The sequence below is a fragment of the Salvelinus fontinalis genome, chromosome 13, assembly GCF_029448725.1.
Source record: "Salvelinus fontinalis isolate EN_2023a chromosome 13, ASM2944872v1, whole genome shotgun sequence".
NCBI lineage: Eukaryota > Metazoa > Chordata > Actinopteri > Salmoniformes > Salmonidae > Salvelinus > Salvelinus fontinalis.
In genome coordinates, this window is record NC_074677.1 from 44,902,605 (window position 1) to 44,926,113 (window position 23,509).

At 46.3% G+C, this 23,509-nt stretch overlaps 1 protein-coding gene across 1 annotated transcript; it reads right to left on the minus strand.

Annotated features, from left to right (window-relative positions):
• Window positions 1-394: 394 nt before the first annotated feature.
• On the minus strand, window positions 395-2,497 carry LOC129867853 (odorant receptor 131-2-like). The gene is made up of 3 exons (XM_055941337.1): window positions 2,296-2,497; window positions 1,646-1,814; window positions 395-1,502 (listed from the first exon to the last, which is right to left on the minus strand). The coding sequence occupies exons 1-3, from the start codon at window positions 2,495-2,497 to the stop codon at window positions 896-898; spliced, it is 978 nt and encodes a 325-aa protein (XP_055797312.1). The 3' UTR covers window positions 395-895.
• Between the last annotated feature and the right edge of the window lie 21,012 nt (window positions 2,498-23,509).

Sequence of the window (23,509 nt, forward strand, 5' to 3'; positions counted from 1 at the left end):
TTTTCTTTCTCTGTGCCTCTGTTGTGTCTGTGATTGGTTTTGTATGAGTCAGATGATCAGATTGTTTGATTAGGAGATGTCTTTGCAATGAGATAAGATGTGTCATCTACATGGCACATTGAAGGATGTGTGGCTAGGTAGCCTGGTCAAGGCTGACTGAAAGCTGTACTTATTATTGGGCAGTCTGGTTAAAGTCTGGTTAAAGCAGTGTATGTGACCAAGGGGCTGGTGCTGGAAGGCTGTAACTGCACTTTGGCTCCATCTGGTGGGCAAACAGGAGTGGGTCACTGCGATGGATCAAAGAGTGAATGAACATTACAAGGTAATGAAGCTCGGGAAGCATGAGAAGGTCAAATCCCTTTTATTAAATATTCCTAAAAATCAAGGGGTTTATTTCATTAATTGTATTACAGGAAAACATACATACTGTGGATTCAAGTTAAAGGGGCAGTTGAAACAATGACAAAGTGCCACTGTTTCGGTAAAAAACTGACGGATGAGGCTGGAGAAATGTAACAACTAAGAAAGTGCTATGGATGCAAGGACTGACATTCCGTGATATCAAAATGATAGTTTTAACCGTGTTTTGAGGCTATAGAGTGTTTGTTTACATTTACTTTGTTTACGAACATTAAAGTCAAACAAACGTATAAATGCCTCGAACCCCATCAGAGGCCGAAGTATAAGTAATATTCTTCAAGAATCAATGGGCGCACATCCTTCATTTATTTGTAAGTTTAAAAAAGTATGTAATCAACCGCAGATTGTCCCTTTAATTCACATACATGTGTTTTAGTTTAGTTTCTTTTTTATCAGCATTATTACAAGTTCTTAAAAACAGTTTGAATTAAAAACGGAATAAACGTTTCCGTTACAAGACAAAACATCAATGTTATCAATAGCTGGAGATTTTAATGGGCTTCACTGTGCATCTGAGGCCACAGGTGAGATGGTACATGAGGATGTGTCTGAACGTCTTGTCTCTCAGGCCGTAGATCAGAGGACTCAGACACCTGGGCAGGATAATCAGGATGATGAACACAATATACTCAATCTGTGTGGCTTTGTCCATTGCTCTGGATTTCAAGGCTGACACTATAGTAGGAACCAGGGTGGAGGAGAGACTCAGGCCAAGCTGGATCAGGTGCAGTAAAACCGTGTTACGAGCCTTGGTGTTCGTATCCTTGTCTGAGGAGGCGGCGGACTTGGCTACCATCATGATAGCGATGTAGGAGTATATGATGATAAAACCAACGGCCATGAAGACGATGCTGATGAACACGTTGTCTACCTGGTTGTGAATCTTCAGTTGGAAAAGCTCGCTGGTAGAGCAGAATCCCTGCATTAACTGGTCCAGGGGCATGGACTCTAGAACCAGCAGCATGACAAGCTTAATGATAGTGTTTAGGGAACACAGGATCCACACCACAGCAATGACCACGCCCGTAGTCCCGGGGGTGACAATAGAGGCATGCCTCAAAGGATAACAGATAGCCACGTACCTGGAAAGGATCATTTTTATTGAGTACCAAATATAGGCCCTGGTCAAAAGTAGTACACTATTTAACCTTTATTTAACCCTTGAGGTTAGAAACCCATTTTTTTCTGGGGGACTAAATAGGGAAAAGGGTATAAGCAAACATACCTCTCTAGCGACATCACAGACAGGTTGAGAGGGGAAACACCGCTGGTGAAAATGGCCACCAACACAATCACAACACATATATATCGGATCACAAACAACCCAGCGACGGCCAATATGTACAGCAGTTGGCTGGTCACCAGTAGGATGGTGTCGGCGAAGAGGAGGTTACCTACCGGAAATGAACACGTTAAACATTTGTTGGAAATACAACAATTACACGATAACAGATTGTATTTGAACACAACTTGAATTGTAATGCAGTCCACCCCATCTTTGCTTTCACAAATACATGAAAAGCTAGTTTGGAGTGCATTTAGAGCTTCTAAAGACCTAAATACCAAACGTATTGGAAACGGGTTATCATGTAACAAGCCACATGCCATGGAAGATTTCAAATGGAATGTATGGCCTGATTGGGCTAGCGGTACTAGCTGAAGCATCTGATGAAGCATCTGCACACTTCTACAGAGGCGGCATAGGTTCAGATCTGGTCTACTGCCCCTTGACGCAACCTGTATCTTTCCCCACTCTCATCCTCTCTCAATATCTGTTCAATACATCTGAAAGCCCTTGAAAACATTTTTTTTTTTTTTAAGAATTGCAAACTAAATGAGTTACTCTTGTATAAAACTTCCGGTAGCCAGGTTTACCAAACAAGATGTAGCGTGAGGTCTCTCTGAACACGGGCTTGCTCTTCAGACTGTACAGCATGATAGTGTTGATATAGAGGAAGAGGAGACATGGAGACACAGACAGGAAGCCCATGAACGTCCTTATGGGCACTGCCAACCTCTGATTGGTCAACGAAATGTTGTTGGACAGGAGCTGGAATGGGGGTGTTGTATTGGACATGTTTCAGGCGCATCTGTAGAGACAAAAATACTTTCAAAAAATATTTACATTACATGTACAGTGAGGTCCAAAAGTATTTGGACAGTGACACATTTTTTTGTTGTTTTGGCTTTGTACTCTAGCACTTGGTGGCACAGCGGTCTAAGGCACTGCATCTCAGTGCTAGAGGCGTCACCACAGACCCTGGTTTGATTCCAGGCTGTCCCATAGGGCGGCGCACAATTGGCCCAGCTTCGTCCGGGTTTGGTTAGTTTAGGCCGTCATTGTAAATAAGAATTTGTTCTTAACTGACTTGCCTAGTTAAATAAAGGTAAAAATATATATACATATCAGGTGAACCTTTCAGAAATTACAGTAATTTTTGTACATTGGGACAAATTCACTTATATGTGTATTAAAGTCGTCAAAATTTAGTATTTGGTCCCATATTCCTAGCACGCAATGACTAAATCAAGCTTGTGACTCTACAAACTTATTGGATGCATTTGCAGTTGGTTGTGTATCAGATGATCTCTGCCCAATAGAAATGAATGGCAAATAATGTATTGTGTCATTTTGGAGTCACTTTTAACTGTAAATATGAATAGAATAAGTTTCTGAACAACTCGACATTATGAACACGAATGCAAATACTCTCATATTAAGCTGACAGTCTGCGGTTATAGTCGTTGTATAATTTCAAAGTGCTAGAGTACAGAACCGAAACAAGAAACAACATTTTCACAGTCCAAATACTTTTGGACCTCACTTGTATCTGTAATACAGTATATTGCGTATACAGGTCTGGAATGGTGGTGTTGTATTGGACACGTCTCTGTCGTATACATTAGGACAAACATACATTCCTTATACCTCTATGAGAAACATTGACAGGGTGGTCCCAGATCTCTTGGTGCTATACAGCCAAATCCTAAGGTCGTTGTCATTTTCCAACAACAGCTCTGGGACCAGACTAGCATATCGCCTGCCCCTGTACAGACCCCCATAGGATAAAATCAAACATGCAATCTGATAACAATCAAATCAAATCTCAAATTCAAACTGCTCTAAATGCAGTGCGTATTATGCTAATTGAATAGCAAAAACAATTGAACACAGAAAAGACAAAAAAATATTACAAAATCCCACAACTGTTTCCTTCTGTAGCTTTTCAGTCACAACTCAGTTCACATTGAAGGCAGAGGAATCACCCAGAAGATCTCCTGAAGTAATTTCAAAGCAGAAATACTCACTGTCAGTTCAGTTACAGTCTGAGGCTCTGGAGGGCTCTGCCCAAGGTGTGTGGGGTTCACCTCTTGTCCACCTCTTATAAGACATATATCGACAGCTCCCTCTACATCACACCGTCACATGTGCCGGTCCTGTAGCCAATAGCAGAGTAGCATGAGGTGATCTAGCCCTTGAGGGCAGATGTCGGTCTAATCGACCAATGTCTTTATTAAATGTGGACTCTAAAATAGTTGCTAAATTATTGGTGAATCATCAAGAAACGGTTGCATGCTGTAGTCTGGTCCAGTGGTAGTGCTGCCAGTCCTGTAGCCAATCAGGATCCAGAGAAAAACACAAACTGGTAGCATACTGTAGTGCAGGGCAATTATTTCCATGGAGGGCCACATTAGAATATATTTTTGTCATCGCGGGCCAGAATCATATTACAGGATTATACATCATGTGTATGACTGTGTTGACAGATATATCTACTGTAAGTCACATCCAGATATGCTACTTATTTGACTTTTTTAACATGCACAGAAATAAACCACATCCATGTTCTCCTTTTGGTAGGTATTTTCATTATTAAACATGCAATGAACTACACGGAGGGAAAAGTACACTGTGCATTCAGCACCACAGACAAAACTCTTGGGTATGCACAAAAACACAAGAAAGAGAGAGAGCTCAACATTACATTTAAACTAGTCAATCAGTGTGAGGAGTGAAGTCTCTGATGGGCATTGACTAAAGCAGCATTGACAGGTATAGCATTGACAGGTATAGTTTCTGATGTTGCTATGGGCAGGATTGCTGGGAAATGAGAGTCAGTAAGAGATGATCTGTGCCTTGACTTGTTATATTTCATCACTGAAAATGTCTGTTCACATACATAGGTTGACCCAAACAGTACAAACATCTTCTGAGCATGACTCCTAATCTTTGGAAAGTTTTGTTCATCGAGAGATGCATAGAACCTCGTCAGTGACATTGTTTTGAATAGTTCTCCAATCACTGCATCAAACTCAAGATCGATAAGCTTAAGTTGCAAGTCAGTGGGAGCGTTACCCAAAAAAGAAGAGGAAACCGACAGCAGGCTGCTTGCTTTGAGATTGTCACGGCCGTCAAAAGAAGTGGACCAAAGTGTAGGACCAAAGTGCAGCGTGTCGGAGTGTACATTTTCCTTTTATTTAAAATGTCGCCAACAAAACAACAAACGAAGAAACAACCGTGAAGCTTACGGTATAGTGCCACTAACAAAAGTCAACTACCCACACTGAAAGGAGGGAAAAAGGGCTAACTAAGTATGATTCCCAATCAGAGAGAAAGATAGACAGCTGTCCCTGATTGAGAACCATACCCGGCCAAAACATAGAAATAAAGAAACATCGAAAACAAAGCATAGAATGCCCACCCCAAATCACACCCTGACCAAACCAAATAGAGACATAAAAAGGCTCTCTAAGGTCAGGGCGTGACAGTACCCCCTCCCCCAAAGGTGCGGACTCCGGCCGCAAAACCTGAACCTATAGGGGAGGGTCTGGGTGGGCATCTATCCGCGGTGGCGGCTCTGGTGCGGGACGTAGACCCCGCTCCACCTCTGGCTCACCCCACTTTGGTGGCACCTCTGGTGCAGGGACCCTCGTTGCGGGCCCCGGATTGGGGACCCTCGTTGCGGGCCCCGGACTGGGGACCCTCGTTGCGGGCCCCGGACTCCGAACCCTCGCTGCGGGCCCCATACTGGGGACCCTCGTTGGAGGCTCCGGACTGGGCACCGTCATTGGAGGCTCCGGACTGGAGACCGTAGCTGGAGGCCCCTGGCAGGAGACCGTCACTGGATCATCACTGGAGGCTTCGTGCCATGGATCATCACTGGAGGCTTCTTGCCATGGATCATCACTGGAGGCTTCGTGCCATGGATCATCACTGGACGCTTCTTGCCCTGGATCATCACTGGAGGCTTTGTGCCATGGATCATCACTGGAGGCTTCTTGCCATGGATCATCACTGGAGGCTTCGTGCCATGGATCATCACTGGAGGCTTCGTGCCATGGATCATCACTGGAGTGAGGAGACGTATGGGCAGCCTGGTGAATGGAACTGCAACAGGGCTCACCAGGCTGGGGAGACATACTGGAGGCTTGGTTCTTGGCGGAGGCACCAGATACACTGGGCCGTGGAGGCGCACTGGAGGTCTCGAGCGTAGAGCCTGCACAACCCGTCCTGGCTGGATGGTTATCTTCGCCCTGCAAATGCGGGGCGCTGGCACAGGACGCACTGGGCTGTGCAGACGGACCAGAGACACAGTGCGCAGAGCCGGCGCAGGATATCCTGGGCCGAAGAGACGCACTGGAGACCAGGCGCACTGAGCCGGTACCATCCATCCTGGCTGGATGCTCACCCTAGCCCGGCAGATGCGGGGAGCTGGGATGTAGCGCACCGGGCTGTGAACGCGCACTGGAGACACCGTGCGCTCCACCGCATAACACGGTGCCTGACCAGTACCACGCTTCTCCCCACGGCAAGCACGAGGAGCTTCCGTGCTAGCTTCCGTGCTAGCCGTGTTCCCTCGTAACGCTAGGCCCCTTAACTCGCTGCCTCCGCCTTCCTCGATGCTTCCACCTGCTCCCACGGCAGGCGATCCTTTCCGGCCAGGATGTCCTCCCATGTCCAGTCCTCCTGAAAACGCTGCTCCCCCTTACCACGCTGCTTGGTCCTTTGGTGGTGGGTAGTTCTGTCACGGCCGTCAAAAGAAGTGGACCAAAGTGCAGCGTGGTGAGCGTACATTTTCCTTTTATTTTAAATGTCGCCAACAAAACAACAAACGAAGAAACAACCGTGAAGCTTACATGGCTATAGTGCCACTAACAAAAGTCAACAACCCACACTGACCAAACCAAATAGAGACATAAAAAGGCTCTCTAAGGTCAGGGCGTGACAGAGATGGATAGTTAAGGAGAATAAAGAATGTGTTGTGACTGAGGTCAACACTCAAGTTGTACAACTGATGTACAACTCATTAGGCACAATGGTTGTTATACAACAAAAAGTTTTCTGCACCACACATTATTTATTATTATATCACTAAAATATAATTTGTATATCCCAGTATGGTACTCCCAGATGGGTACTGTAGCATCATACGAGAAACTGTCTTTCCTACTTATCAACCATGTGGAGATATATTATTTGAAATGGGGTAAATATCTTGATCATATCAGTGGTTCATGAGACCTCAGTGAAAATGGATTGTTAAATTTAGGCCATAAGCATAGCCCTCTTCATGTGTTTCATAATCTTGGTTGATGTATTTATCCTATTCTCTCTGCCAGTGTGATGTGATTATGTATCGGTTTTCCTCCTCCTCTTCGTCCGAAGAGGAGGAGTAGGGATTTGACCAAAACGCAGCGTTGTGATACGACATGACTTTTATTTAAACAAGACGAAAACTAAACAAACTTGAGAATTTACAAAATAACAAAACGACGTAGACAGACCTGAACATGGAACTTACATAACTACACGAAGAACTCACGAACAGGAACAGACTACATCAAACGAACGAACAAACGAAACAGTCCCGTGTGGTGCGCAGACACAGACACGGAAGACAATCACCCACAAACAAACAGTGTGAACAGCCAACCTATATATGGTTCTCAATCAGAGGAAAACGTAAAACACCTGTCCCTGATTGAGAACCATATAAGGCTAATTACAAACGACCTAAACATAGAAACACAAAACATAGAATGCCCACCCCAACTCACGCCCTGACCAACTAAACACATACAAAAATAACATAAAACAGGTCAGGAACGTGACAGAACCCCCCCCTCAAGGTGCGAACTCCGGACGCACCACCAAAAGTCTAGGGGAGGGTCTGGGTGGGCATCTGTCCACGGTGGCGGCTCAGGCTCTGGGCGTGGTTCCCATCCCACCATAATAAATCCCCGCTTCTTTATCCCCCTCACAATGACCACCCTCCAAATAACCCCACCTAAATTAAGGAGCATCACCAGGATAAGGAGCATCACCAGGATAAGGAGCAGCACCGGAATGAGGGGCAACACCGGAATGAGGGGCAACACCGGAATGAGGGGCAACACCAGAATGAGGGGCAACACCAGAATGAGGGGCAACACCAGAATGAGGGGCAACACCAGCATGACGGGCGGATCCTGGCTGGCTGGCTCTGGCGGATCCTGGCTGGCTGGCTCTGGCGGATCCTGGCTGGCTGGCTTTGGCGGATCCTGGCTGGCTGGCTCTGGCGGATCCTGGCTGGCTGGCTCTGGCGGATCCTGGCTGGATGATGGCTTAATGCTGGATGACGGCTCTGGCTGGTCATGGCTGGATGACGGCTCTGGCTGGTCATGGCTGGATGACGGCTCTGGCTGGTCATGGCTGGATGACGGCTCTGGCTGGTCATGGCTCGCTGACGGCTCTGGCTGGTCATGGCTCGCTGACGGCTCTGGCTGGTCATGGCTCGCTGACGGCTCTGGCTGGTCATGGCTCGCTGACGGCTCTGGCTGATCCTGTCTGGCGGAAGGCTCTGGCTGATCCTGTCTGGCGGAAGGCTCTGGCTGATCCTGTCTGGCGGAAGGCTTTGGCTGCTCCTGTCTGGCGGAAGGCTCTAGCGGCTCCAGTCGGGCGGAAGGCTCTAGCGGCTCCTGTCTGGCGGAAGGCTCTAGCGGCTCCTGTCTGACGGACGGCTCTGTAGGCTCATGGCAGACGGGAGGCTTTGCAGGCTCATGGCAGACGGGCGGCTTTGAAGGCTCAGTACCGACGGGCGGCTTTGAAGGCTCAATACAGACGGACAGTTCATGCGGCGCTTGGCAGACGGACAGTTCAGACGGCGTTGGACAGACGGACAGTTCAGGCGCCGTTGGGCAGACGGGCAGTTCAGGCGCCGCTGGGCAGACGGCAGACTCTGGCCGGCTGAGACTCACTGTAGGCCTAGTGCGTGGTACCGGAACTGGAGGTACCGGGCTAAAGACACGCACCTTCAGGCTAGTGCGGGGAACAACAACAGGGCACACTGGACTCTCAAGGCGTACTATAGGCCTGGTGCGTGGTACCGGCACTGGTGGTACCGGGCTGAGGGCACGCACATCAGGGCGAGTACGGGGAGAAGGAACAGTGCGTACAGGGCTCTGGAGACGCACATGAGGCTTGGTGCGTGGTGCCGGAACTGGTGGTACCGGACTAGAGACACGCACCTCAAGGCTAGTGCGTGGAGGAGGAACAGGGCTCTGGAGACGCACTGGAAACCTGGTGCGTGGTGTAGGCACTGGTGGTACTGGGCTGGAGCGGGGAGGTGGTGCCGGAAATACCGGACCGTGCAGGCGTACTGGCTCCCTTGAGCACTGAGCCTGCCCAACCTTACCTGGTTGTATGCTCCCCGTCGCTCGACCAGTGCGGGGAGGTGGAATAACCCGCACCGGGCTATGTAGGCGAACCGGGGACACCATGCGTAAGGCTGGTGCCATGTAAGCCGGCCCGAGGAGACGCACTGGTGGCCAGATGTGTAGAGCCGGCTTCATGACATCCGGCTCAACGCTCAATCTAGCCCGGCCGATACGTGGAGCTGGAATGTACCGAACCGGGCTATGCACACGTACAGGAGACACCATGCGCTCTACTGCGTAACACGGTGTCTGCCCGTACTCTCGCTCTCCACGGTAAGTACAGGGAGTGGGCGCAGGTCTCCTACCTGACTTCGCCACTCTCCCTTTAAGCCCCCCCCAATAAATTTTTGGGGTTTACTCACAGGCTTTTCGGGTCTCCAGCCACGTCTCCTTGCTGCTGCCTCAAACCACCGCTCCTGGGCTTTAGCTGCCTCCCTCTCTTCAACAGAGCGGCGATATTCCCCTGTCTGAGCCCAGGGTCCTTTTCCGTCCAATATTTCCTCCCATGTCCACGAGTCCTGGTTTCTTTGTTGCGCTCTCCCACGCCGCTTGGTCTTTGGTTGGTGGGTGATTCTGTATCGGTTTTCCTCCTCCTCTTCGTCCGAAGAGGAGGAGTAGGGATTTGACCAAAACGCAGCGTTGTGATACGACATGACTTTTATTTAAACAAGACGAAAACTAAACAAACTTGAGAATTTACAAAATAACAAAACGACGTAGACAGACCTGAACATGGAACTTACATAACTACACGAAGAACTCACGAACAGGAACAGACTACATCAAACGAACGAACAAACGAAACAGTCCCGTGTGGTGCGCAGACACAGACACGGAAGACAATCACCCACAAACAAACAGTGTGAACAGCCAACCTATATATGGTTCTCAATCAGAGGAAAACGTAAAACACCTGTCCCTGATTGAGAACCATATAAGGCTAATTACAAACGACCTAAACATAGAAACACAAAACATAGAATGCCCACCCCAACTCACGCCCTGACCAACTAAACACATACAAAAATAACATAAAACAGGTCAGGAACGTGACAGATTAGCTAGTGATTTTAGTTGAGTCCCGTTTTCTATATTGTTTCGTTTTTTTGTCATACTTTTTATTTTATTTTTCTCACAGAAAGCCAGTTTATTGGTGTTTGTTGGGTCTTATTACTTTGTATTTGTTGTATTCTGTTGTTTCTGTACACAGCATTGAAAATGCCTGTCTCTCCATATCACAAGTCTGCATCATTCAGGCCCTTAATTCTCCCCATTGTGAAACCCTGACCACCAACAACCACAACAGACACTCATTATGTCCATGTTTACTCAGAATGTTAATGATGGCACAGAGAAAACAGATGTTTATTTATCATATTAAATATTAATATGACTTCATTAAGGAGGGGGACCAGGGGATTGAAGCAGCATCCCTCCATCCCTCTATGCCCCCATCCCTCCGTCTCTCTATCCCTCCATCCCTCCATCCCTCACAAAACAGACAGTCCCTTGTTCCTTTATTAACAGTTTGATTATTTTTAATACCATGATTAGACTTTTGATAATCCTTTGTGCCATCGTTAACGCTACCAGGCAGTAAATATTGACGCCATTCATGCCTGTTGTTCTGGTTGTTGTGTTGCGTGTCTGGGAGTCAGGGTTTCTCTACGGAGGGGAGTTGCTTGTGTTTGATACTTTTCAAATTCCTTTGGGATTGTCATTGCTGAGATCATTTGTGTCAAGCCTTTTAACCACTCATGTTTTGGACATGCAGATGCCTAAATGTTCTCACCATAAAGGTCGAAACTTTGTTACGTGTCATAGTTAGATTTCACCATGTACATGTCTATTCATTTTCAGTAGTTAAAGATGCGTGATTGTTTTGGATCGTTATGGATGTGTTCGGGATAACACAGATTTCGTTGTATGGTTCCAAGCTGTGTGTAGGCCTGCTGTATTCTCATGCAACAAAGCCACAGAGGCACCAAGGTGTATAGTCTAGCTACACAAGTTTAATGAATGTTCAGAATTTCACCACTTAAAATGTTGTTACACAAACATGGAAATAGGAACGGTTGGGCATTGTTTATTCACCTTCAGCTTTCTGTGAAAAGGGAGACAGAAAGCGAAGAAGGGCTCAACATCATCCTTTTCACTCAAAACCACATGAATGCTTGAAAGAATACAACGGACTCTGTCAAAAGTCAAAAGTATTGCACTATGTAGGGAATAAGATGCCATTTTGCATGCATCAGACCTATAGACTGTACTTTTCCTCCGGCGTTGCGACCCTTGGCCCCGAACTTGTTGACTTAGGTCTCAGCGATGGAAGCTCCTCTGCCTCCTCCAGCTCATCTCATGCTGCACCTTCCTAAACTTAGAAACGTCCTGTTTGGCTGCTTCCTCCTGTAAAAGAAAAGACAGAGGGAGAGAATGAGAGAATATGAGAGGAAGAGGAGAGACGGAAAGAGGAAAAGGATAACATCAGTGTTCAACGTTTGAACACTCCTTTATGCAGAGAAATGAAAGGGGTTATACTATTCAAGCAGCTCTCCTTGAATAATGGGAAAAAGTTAAGAATAGAAGGCCCTAGTCAAAAGTAGTGCGTTATATAGGGAATAGGGTGCCATGGCACCATTTCAGTTGCAGCCTCAGAGTATTTGACTGCATGTCTAGTGTGACTCATCACTTCCTCAGCCTGATTCTTGCCGGCCTTCAGTTTCAGCTGCAACTTATCCACCAAGTCCTGCAGTCCGAGAACCTCAAGGAGTCAAAGCCTGAGTGTGTGTGCATGTGTGGAATGAGTCCCCCCCCAAAAAATTACAGCTTCACACAGTGCCTTCAGAAAGTATTCATACACCTTCACTTATTCCACATTTAGTTGTGTTACAACCTGAATTTAAAATGTATTAAATAAAATAAAATCCTCACCAATCTACAGTACACCCAATACTCCATAACGCCAAAGTAAAACGTGTTTTTAGAAATATTTGCAAATGTATTGAACATGAAATACAGAAATATCTCATTTACATACAGGTAAGTGTTCACACCCCTGAGTCAATACATGTTAGAATCACTTTTGGCAGCGATTACAGCTGTCAGTCTTTCTGGGTAAGTCTCTAAGAGCTTTGCACATCTGGATTGTACAATATTTGCACATTATTATTTTTAAAACATTCTTCAAGCTCTGTCAAATTGTTTGTTGATGTCACGCCTTGACCTTAGAGATCCTTTTAATTCTCTATTAGGTTAGGTCAGGGTGTGACTAGGGTGGGCAATCTATGTTTTCTATTTCTTTGTTGGCCGGGTATGGTTCTCAATTAGAAGCAGCTGTCTATCATTGTCTCTGATTGGGGATCACCTTAGGATCTTGTTTTTGTACTGTTGCTTTCCAGCCCTACAGAACTGTGCGTTTCGTTTTGTATTTGTTGTTTTTTAGGTGTCATCAATAAAAGAAAGATGTACGCTGACCACGCTGCACCTTGGTCTCCTCATTCAAACGACGAACGTAACAGAAGATCCCACCACAAACGGACCAAGCAGCGTGGCCAGGAGGAGCAGACATCCTGGACATGGGAGGATATCTTGGACGGTAAGGGATCCTGGACGTGGGAGAAGCCTCCAGTGGCCTAGAGCCTCCAGTGATGATCCATGGCCAAGAGCCTCCAGTGACGATCCATGGCCCGGAGCCTCCAGAGACGATCCGCGGTCCGGAGTCTCCAGCGACGGTCGGCAGTCCAGAGTCTCCAGCGACGGTCGGCAGTCCAGAGTCTCCAGCGACGGTCGGCAGTCCAGAGTCTCCAGCGACGGTCGGCAGTCCAGAGCCTCCAGCGACGGTAGGCAGTCCAGAACCTCCAGTGACGATCTGCGGTCCAGAACCTCCAGTGTCGGTCGGCGGTCCAGAGCCTCCAGCGAGGGTTCCCAGTCCGGAGCCTCCAGCGAGGGTTCCCAGTCCGGAGCCTCCAGCGAGGGTTCCCAGTCCGGAGCCTCCAGCGAGGGTTCCCAGTCCGGAGCCTCCAGCGAGGGTTCCCAGTCCGGAGCCTCCAGCGAGGGTTCCCAGTCTGGAGCCTCCAGCGAGGGTTCCCAGTCCGGAGCCTCCAGCGGGGGTTCCAAATCCGGAGCCTCTAAATCCCGCTGCATAATCTCTACATTTTTTGTTGAGCAACCACTGTACATTAATGTGGATGCTACCATGATCACAGATAGTCCTGAATGAGTCATGTAGAATAGTAGTGAAGACATCAAAGCTATGAAATAACACATGGAATCATGTAGTAAACAAAAAAGTGTTAAACAAATCAAAATATATTTTATATTTGAGATTCTTCAAAGGAGGCGTTGATGACAGCTTTACACACTCTTGGCATTCTTTCAACCAGCTTCACCTGGAATGCTTTCCCAGCGTTCTTGAAGGAGTTCCCACATATGCTGAGCACTTGTTGGCTGCTTTTTCTTCACTCTGCAGTCCAACTCATCCCAAACCATCTCAATTTGGTTGAGGTCGGGTGATTGTGGAGGCCAGGTCATCTGATGCAGCACTCCATCACTCTCCTTGGTCAAATAGTCTTTACACATCCTGGAGGTGTGTTTTGGGTCATTGTCCTGTTAAAAACAAACGATAGTCTCACTAAGCGCAAACCAGATGGGAGTGTGTATCGCTGCAGAATGCTGTGGTAACCATGCTGGTTGTGGGCCTTGAATTCTAAATAAATCACAGACAGTGTCACTAGCAAAGCACCATCACACCATCTCCTCCATGCTTCACGGTGGGAACCACATAGACACGGTGGTTGGAAACAAAAATCTCAAATTTGGACTCATCAGATCAAAGGACAGATTTCCACCATTCTAATGTCCATTCCTCGCGTTTCTTGGCCCAAGCAAGTCTCTTCTTTCTGTTGGTGTCCTTTAGTAGTGGTTTCTTTGCAGCAATTCAACCATGGACTTCTGAACAGTTGATGTTGAGGTGTGTCTGTTACTTGAATTCTGTGAAGTATTTATTTGGGCTGCAATGTCTGAGGCTGGTAACTCTAATGAACGTATCCTCAGCAGAGGTGACTCTCGGTTTTCCTTTCCAGTGGCGGTCCTCATGAGAGTTTCATCATAGAGCTTGATGGTTTTTGCGACTGCACCTGAAATGTTCCGGATTGACTGACCTGTCTTGAAGTAATGGACTGTCATTTATTTTTGCTTATTTGAGCTGTTCTTGCCATAATATGGACTTGGTCTTTTATCAAATAGGGCTATATTCTGTATACCACCCAAACCTTGTCACAACACAACTGATCGTCTCAAAGGCATTAAGAAGGAAAGAAATTCCACAAAATAACTTAGGCACACCTATTAATTGAAATTGATTCCAGATGATTACCTCATGAAGCTGGTTGAGAGAATGCCAAGAGTGTGCAAAGCTGTCATCAAGGCAAAATGTGGCTACTTTGAAGACAAATATATTTTGATTTGATTAACACTTTTTTTGGTTACTACATAATTCCATGTGTTATTTCATAGTTTTGATGTCTTCACTATTTTTCTACAACGTAGAAATTCGTTTTTCTTTTAAAATAGAAAAACCCTGGAATGTGTACAGTCGTGGCCAAAAGTTTTGAGAATGACACAAATATGAATTTCCACAAAGTTTGCTGCTTCAGTGTATTTAGATATTTTTGTCAGATGTTACTATGGAATACTGAAGTATAATTACAAGCATTTCATAAGTGTCAAAAGCTTTTATTGACAATTACATGAAGTTGATGCAAAGAGTCAATATTTGCAGTGTTGACCCTTCTTTTTCAAGACCTCTGCAATCCGCCCTGGCATGCTGTCAATTAACTTCTGGGCCACATCCTGACTGATGGCAGCCCATTCTTGCATAATCAATGTGTGTTTGTCCACCCGCCTCTTGAGGATTGACCACAAGTTCTCAATGGGATTAAGGGCTGGGGAGTTTCCTGGCCATGGACCCAAAATATTGATGTTTTGTTCCCCGAGCCACTTAGTTATCACTTTTGTCTTATGGCAAGGTACTCCATTGTGCTGGAAAAGGCATTGTTCGTCACCAAACTGTTCCTGGATGGTAGGGAGAAGTTGCTCTCTGAGGATGTGTTGGTACCATTCTTTATTCATGGCTGTGTTCTTAGGCAAAATTGTGAGTGAGCCCACTCCCTTGGCTTAGAAGAAACCCCACACACGAATGATCTCAGGATGCTTTACTGTTGGCATGACACAGGACTGATGGTAGCGCTCACCTTGTCTTCTCCGGACAAGCTTTTTTTCCGGATGCCCCAAACAATTGTAATGGGGATTCATCAGAGAAAATGACTTTACCCCAGTCCTCAGCAGTCCAATCCCTGTACCTTTTGTAGAATATCAGTCTGTCCCTGATGTTTTTCCTGGAGAGAAAAGTGGCTTCTTTGCTGCCCTTCTTGACACCAGGCCATCCTCCAAATGTTTTTGCCTCACTCCCCGTGCAGATGCACTCACACCTGCCTGCTGCCATTCTTTTTTTTATTTTTATTTTTTATTTTTTTTATCCCATTTTCTCCCCAATTTTTTCGTGGTATCCAATCGCTAGTAATTACTACCTTGTCTCTTCGCTACAACTCCCGTACGGGCTCGGGAGAGACGAAGGTCGAAAGCCATGCGTCCTCCGAAGCACAACCCAACCAGCCGTACTGCTTCTTAACACAGCGCGCCTCCAACCCGGAAGCCAGCCGCACCAATGTGTCGGAGGAAACACCGTGTACCTGGCCCCCTTGGTTGGCGCGCACTGCGCCTGGCCCGCCACAGGAGTCGCTGGAGTGCGATGAGACAAGGATATCCCTACCGGCCAAACCCTCCCTACCCCGGACGACGCTATGCCAATTGTGCGTCGCCCCACGGACCTCCCGGTCGCGGCCGGCTGCGACAGAGCCTGGGCGCGAACCCAGAGACTCTGGTGGCGCAGTTAGCACTGCGATGCAGTGCCCTAGACCACTGCGCCACCCGGGAGGCCCTCTGCTGCCATTCTTGAGCAAGCTCTGTACTGGTGGTGCCCCGATCCCGCAACTGAATCAACTTTAGGAGACGGTCCTGGCGCTTGCTGGACTTTCTTGGGCGCCCTGAAGCCTTCTTCACAACAATTGAACCGCTCTCCTTGAAGTTCTTGATGATCCGATAAATAGTTGATTTAGGTGCAATCTTACTGGCAGCAATATCATTGCCTGTGAAGCCCTTTTGTGCAAAGCAATGATGACGGCACGTGTTTCCTTGCAGGTAACCATAGTTTACAGAGGAAGAACAATGTTTCCAAGCACCACCCTCCTTTTGAAGCTTCCAGTCTGTTATTCGAACTCAATCAGCATGACAGAGTGATCTCAAGCCTTGTACTCATCAACACTCACACCTGTGTTAACAAGAGAATCACTGACATGATGTCAGCTGGTCCTTTTGTGGCAGGGATGAAATGCAGTGGAAATGTGTTTTTGGGATTCAGTTCATTTGCATAGCAAAGAGGGACTTTGCAATTAATTGCAATTCATCGGATCACTCTTCATAACATTCTGGAGTATATGCAAATTGCCATCATACAAACTGAGGCAGCAGACTTTGTGAAAATTAATATTTGTGTCATTCTCAAAACTTTTGGCCACGACTGTATGCTTTAAAATATGAGGAGTGGTACTCAGTAATGTGTTGTAATGGATTTGTCCCTAACATAACACTTTGAATTTGGGAAAAAAGATAATTGATTTGCCACATTTTTTGCAGTTACTTACTCGTGTCTTGTTGCAAACAGAATGCATGATTTGGAATATTTGTATTCTGTACATGCTTCCTTCTTTTCACTCTGTCAATTAGTTGTGTATTGTGGAGTAACTACAATGTTGTTGATCCATCCTCAGTTTTCTCCTATCACAGCCATTATTAAACTCCGTAACTGTTTTAAAGTCACAATTGGCCTCATGGTGAAATCCCTGAGCAGTTTCTTTCCTCTTCGCCATCTGAGTTAGGAAGGATGCCTGTATATTTGTATTGACTGGGTGTATTGCTACACCATCCAAAGTGTAATTTATAACTAACAGACCTCCAATATGATCGGCACTACTTTTATTGATCTCACACTATTTCTGTATTTTCCAGAGGTACGTGTAGTCGGGCTGTGTGTTATCATTTTAACTTCCAGTTTCCAAGATGATGTTTCTGTATGCAGTGGCCAAAACAAGAACAAGTTTGTAATCTGGTATTGTGCCTGGCGGACCATGCAGAAGCTCCACCACAGTCTGGACCTTCCCTTCCTGATCACAAGCCACACCAGGTTTGCCCCCGACTGGTGCTTCGGCATCATCAAGCAGAGCTTCAGAAAGACCAGAGGGAACACTTTGTATGAGGTTGCTGGTGTTCTGAAGGACAGCACTGTGACGGGTCAACATCCCACAGCTGGTTGAACTGGAGGATGGTACGGTGCTGGTGGAAAGCTATGGCTGGCAACTACACCTGACTCCGTACATCAGGACGCTGTCACAGATCAAGCAATACCAGCACTTCAGGTGAAAATAATTTTCATTGCATTGTATAAGGTTATTCTTCTTATCTAAACTTGGGAGGTGAATTGATGTTGTGCAAGGTTGTAATGTCTTAATTGTTTTTTGTTATTTCCTACTTTACAGCTTCGATGCTCTGGAGCCTGGTGTTGTTGTCACCAAGGAGCATTCTCAGTCGGGACCAGGTTTCAGCTGCTGCACAACGCTGACATCCTTCCTCCCATAGTTGGTCTGCATGTACAAGCACCACCTTGACTGGACACAGCTAGACAAACGTATCTTTTTGAGAAGATCAGGAAGTTTTGCGATGACCAGGCTATGGACATCACATGCCCTGCACAAAAGTCAAGGGAGAAACAGGCTCTCTGAATATAGATTCCCTTGTTCATGTGTGGTTTGTACGGACCAGTCATCAGCATTATCTGCAGTGTCTCTATTCACATGACTCTCTCCTAACACACACGCCATACATGTTACTACAATTTTTTTTTATCCTGCTGGTCAGCCACTTTTCCCCTGATTGTATGCATATAACGACCTCATCTACCTCATCTACATCTACCTCATCTATTGTTATTGATATTGTTCTTGTACCACTGTATGTTTTATTTATATTGATACTTTCTATTTCTGATATTGCTACTATGCAAGTAACAGTCTTCACAGTCTAGAGCCTCCAGCGACAGTTCTCAGTCCAGAGCCTCCAGCGACGGTTCACAGTCCTGCCAGTGAGGGTTCGCAGTCCAGAGCCACCAGCGAGGGTTCGCAGTCCAGAGCCTCCAGCGACGGTTCACAGTCCAGAGCCGCCAGCGAGGGTTCGCAGTCCTGCCAGTGAGGGTTCGCAGTCCAGAGCCACCAGCGAGGGTTCGCAGTCCAGAGCCTCCAGCGACGGTCCGCAGTCCAGAGCCGCCCGCGACGGTTCGCAGTCCAGAGCCGCCAGCGACGGTTCGCAGTCCAGAGCCTCCAGCGACGGTTCGCAGTCCAGAGCCTCCAGTGACGGTTCGCAGTCCAGAGCCGCCTGCGACGGTTCGCAGTCCAGCGCCTCCGGCGAGGGTTCGCAGTCCAGAGCCGCCGGCGACGGTTCGCAGTCCAGAGCCGCCGGCGAAGGTTCCCAGTCCAGAGCCTCCGGCGACGGTTCCCAGTCCAGAGCCGCCTGCGACGGTTCGCGGTCCAGCGCATCCGGCGAGGGTTCGCAGTCCAGAGCCGCCGGCAACGGTTCGCAGTCCAGAGCCGCCGGCGACGGTTCGCAGTCCAGAGCTTCCGGCGACGGTTCACCGTCCAGAGCTTCCGGCGACGGTTCACCGTCCAGAGCTTCCGGCGACGGTTCACGGTCCGGAGCTTCCTGCCTTGGTGGAAGAGTGGGGTAACATCTGTTCTGTTCTGGAGTGTTTTTCCGGTGTCCTGGAACGCACCCTGTCTGGTTGCCGGACGTTTTAGCTAGTTGGGAGATCTCAGATTACCCGCACCTGTATCCCATCAGCTATCTGTGCACCTGGTCCTGATCATCATCTCTCCTCTTCATAAGCCCGGATCTGACATCCATTCCCTGCCGGATCGTTAGCCTTAAACATTATTCACCCGGATCACTTACCCCATTCCTGCCTGGTCGTCGCAGGCTTCCACTACTCCCTTGGACCCACCTATTCACTCCCATCAACTCACCACCGCTGCCCGTTACGCTACCTGGATATTTCTACCCCTTCATATTCACTTGTAAATAAATACTCACCTTCTTCCTACTCTCCTTGTCCTGGTCTGCTTCTGGGTTCGATTTTGAAAGAACGTGACAGACGTAGGATGACTATCCGTACCAAACTTTAAATTGTATTTCCAGGCACTAGCATTTCACCCCATCCTTAATTGGTTTAGAAATTATTCTTCTGTTCCCTGGATGAGTATAGAGAGAAATATGGTGTCTCCTCTTGCCTTGGAAGAGGTGGTCTTTACTGATATACCCCTTAAACAATGCAAACTATGCTTGGTCCAGTTATTGCGCACACCATTTCTATTTGGAATCAAAATTGAAACTGGAAATCAAACTGGCATGCCCATACTCCAATATTTCACAATAATGCCTTGCGATCTGGAGGGCGGCCTTTTGCATTCCCTCAATGGTCTACATGTGGAATCCGTACCCTTACCAATAACTACAGTGCCACTGACACGGTCCCTTACCAAAACCTGCGGGCTCTCCTTCACGCAGCCAAGGTGAGTAAAACATTTAAACGTGTTAACCCTCCCAAGGCTGCCAGCCCAGACGGCATCCCTAGCCGCGTCCTCCGAGCATGCGCAAACCAGCTGGCTGATGTGTTTACTTGTAACAGATGTAAATCGTACTCTCCGTGCATTGTGTTTTGTCCAAATAAATCACATCAGCCAGTGGTCCCAGTTGAGCATCATTTATTTATGTTGCTGTTGTTAAATAGGAAACAGCACGTTAGTGGTGCAGGGCTTAACGATATTGATGGCTGTCGATGGCTAAATCTGTAGCATGAAGACAACTGTGTTAGCAGTGGGCTTATGTGAACATTACATCGGTGTATGCTAGCTAACACACTTATTTAGAGCAATCATATGCCAAAACACATCCCAGAAAGCCCCTCAATCCCTAACAGGTACCATGTACCCACACATGTATAAATCAGCAATGTACAGCAAACTTGTACACATTGTAAAATAGAAATATAGAAAATAGTATTCAGAACGTGACCTACCCCTTGCATCACATTTTCATACTGGGAAGACCTGACGTTCGTTCGCGATCTCCCCCTATCTGCAAGCGAGGCCAACAAGATCACGCCTTATTGTCATCAGAGTTGAACCAACCAATAAGAATGCTTGAACATTAAATACACCTTTCTTTAGAGGCAAGTGGAAACATACCCAACCCTGTTACATACAGACATATTCAATCAATCCCTATCCCAGTCTGCTGTTCCCACATGCTTCAAGAGGGCCACCATTGTTCCTGTTCCCAAGAAAGCTAAGGTAACTGAGCTAAATGACTATCAAGAGACTGAAAAGTAGCACCTACTTCCGTCATCATGAAGTGCTTTGAGAGACTAGACCTACTCCAATTTGCTTACCGCCCCAATAGGTCCACAGACGACACAATCGCAATCACACTGCACACTGGCCTAACCCATCTGGACAAGAGGAATACCTATGTGAGAATGCTGTTCATCGACTACAGCTCAGCATTTAACACCATAGTACCCTCCAAACTCGTCATCAAGCTCGAGACCCTGGGTCTCGACCCCGCCCTGTGCAACTGGGTCCTGGACTTCCTGACGGGCCGCCCCCAGGTGGTGAGGGTAGGTAACAACATCTCCACCCCGCTGATCCTGAACACCGGGGCCCCACAAGGGTGCGTTCTGAGCCCTCTCCTGTACTCCCTATTCACCCACGACTGCGTGGCCATGCACGCCTCCAACTCAATCATCAAGTTTGCGGACGACACTACAGTGGTAGGCTTGATTACCAACAACAACGAGACGGCCTAGAGGGAAGAGGTGAGGGCCCTCAGAGTGTGGTGTTAGAAAAATAACCTCACACTCAACGTCAACAAAACAAAGGAGATGATTATAAACTTCAGGAAACAGCAGAGGGAGCACCCCCCTATCCACATCGACGGGACAGTAGTGGAGAAGGTGCAACGTTTTAAGTTCCTCTGTATACACATCATAGACAAACTGAAATGGTCCACCCACACAGACAGCATGGTGAAGAAGGCGCAACAGCGCCTCTTCAACCTCAGGAGGCTGAAGAAATTTGGCTTGTCACCGAAAACACTCACAAACTTTTACAGATGCACAATGGAGAGCATACTGGCGGGCTGTATCACCGCCTGGTACAGCAACTGCTCTGCCCACAACCGTAATGCTCTCCAGAGGGTAGTGAGGTCTGCACAACGCATCACCGGGGACAAACTACCTGCCTACAGGACACCTACAGCACCCGATGTCACAGGAAGGCCAAAAAGATCATCAAGGACAACAACCACCCGAGCCACTGCCTGTTCACCTCGCTATCATCCAGAAGGCGAGGTCAGTACAGTTGCATCAAAGCTGGGACCAAGAGACTGAAAAACAGCTTCTATCTCAAAGCCATCAGACTGTTAAACAGCCATCACTAACATTGAGTGGCTGCTGCCAACATACTGACTCAAATCTCTAGCCACTTGAATAATACAAAATTGGATGTAATAAATGTATCACTAGTCACTTTAAACAATGCCACTTTATATAATGTTTACATACCCTATATTCCTCATATCATATGTATATACTGTACTCTATACCATCTACTGCATCTTGCCTATGCCGCACGGCCATCGCTCATCCATATATTTACATATTTACATGTAGATATTCTTATTCATTCCTTTACACTTGTGTGTATAAGTTAGTTGTTGTGGAATTGTTAGATTACTTGTTAGATATTACTGCACTGTCGGAACTAGAAGCACAAGCATTTCGCTACACTCACATTAACATCTGCTAACCATGTGTATGTGACTAATTTTCTTTTATTTGATTTGAATATCATGGACAGGAATGGTTTGAGAACATTCAGAGATTTAAAAGGTACATACACATTACCAGGCACCTCCTTTTTCCTATATTTACAACTTAGGTCAGCTATGCTTTTGGAAAGCTAATATTTGGAGCTAGCCATAAAAAAGTATGGTCCACAGATCTAATTGAATCTGAACAATCCTCTAACTGTTACAAAATATGGAAAAATATGACCTTGGCATCCCGTAATCCGAACCATCAATGTATACATTTTAAGTTTGTTCACGGACAGTATGTAACACCAAGGAAATTATTTATGATTAAATTGGCCCCCAACTCCCAACTGTTCACTGTGTCCCCTGAATCAGGTGGCACATTCCTTCATATGATGTGGGAGTGCACTGCAGTTAAACGCTTCTGGGGCAAAGTTACAAAATTCATTTTGAAACTGCATGAATTTACTTCAGAAAGTATTCATACCCCTTGACTTATTCCACATTTTGTTGTGTTACAGCCTGAATTAGAAATTGATTAAATATTTTTTTTCTCTCACCCATCTACACACAATACCCTATAATAACAAAGTTTAAAAAAAATACATTTATTGATCATGAAATACAGAAATATCTAATTTACATAAGTATTCACACATCAATACATGTTAGAATCACCTTTGGCAGCGATTACAGCTGAGTCTTTCTGGGTAAGTCTCTAAGAGCTTTGCACACCTGGATTGTACAATATTTGCACATTATTATTGTATTCTTTCAGGTCTGTAAAGTTGGTTGTTGATCATTGCTAAAGAGCCATTTTCAAGATGATTTAAGTCAAAACTGTAACTAGGCCACTCAGGAACATTCAATATCATCTTGGTAAGCAACTCCAGTGTATATTTGTGTTTTAGGTTATTGTCCTGTTGAAAGGTGAATTTTTCTCCCAGTGTCTGTTGGACAGCAAACTGAACCAGGTTTTCTTTTAGGATTTTGCCTTTTATCATTTAAAAGTTTATCAGGTTGAAAAACAAAATGAGAATAAAACAATGCCTATTTTTCCTTTCACCAATTTCAAAGCCAAAAGTGATCAAATGCAAAAATGCTTTGATTTCCCACCTTTCCACGTATTAAAACATTTGATAACGGTAGCGGACAAAATATAGAAACAAACTGTATTGTTCTATTTCCAAGCACGAATTCATATATTTTCCTTTTCAGGTGTTCAAATTGGAAATACCAAAAACAAGTTGTTTTATTTTTATGTTGGAAGATGTCATATTGCCGAAAACAAAAAATCACTCATTATCAGAGTAGATAACGATGATAGAAAAGAATCAGTTCCATTTCTCATTACTGA

Excerpts from the sequence above, each read along its gene's own strand:
- LOC129867853 (XM_055941337.1), bottom strand. The coding sequence starts at position 2,497 with ATGTCCAATACAACACCCCCATTCCAGCTCCTGTCCAACAACATTTCG. Across the intron at positions 1,815-2,295 it reads CTCACGCTACATCTTGTTTG|GTAACCTCCTCTTCGCCGAC; the intron begins GTAAACCTGGCT and ends CATTTCCGGTAG. Across the intron at positions 1,503-1,645 it reads TCTGTGATGTCGCTAGAGAG|GTACGTGGCTATCTGTTATC; the intron begins GTATGTTTGCTT and ends GATCCTTTCCAG.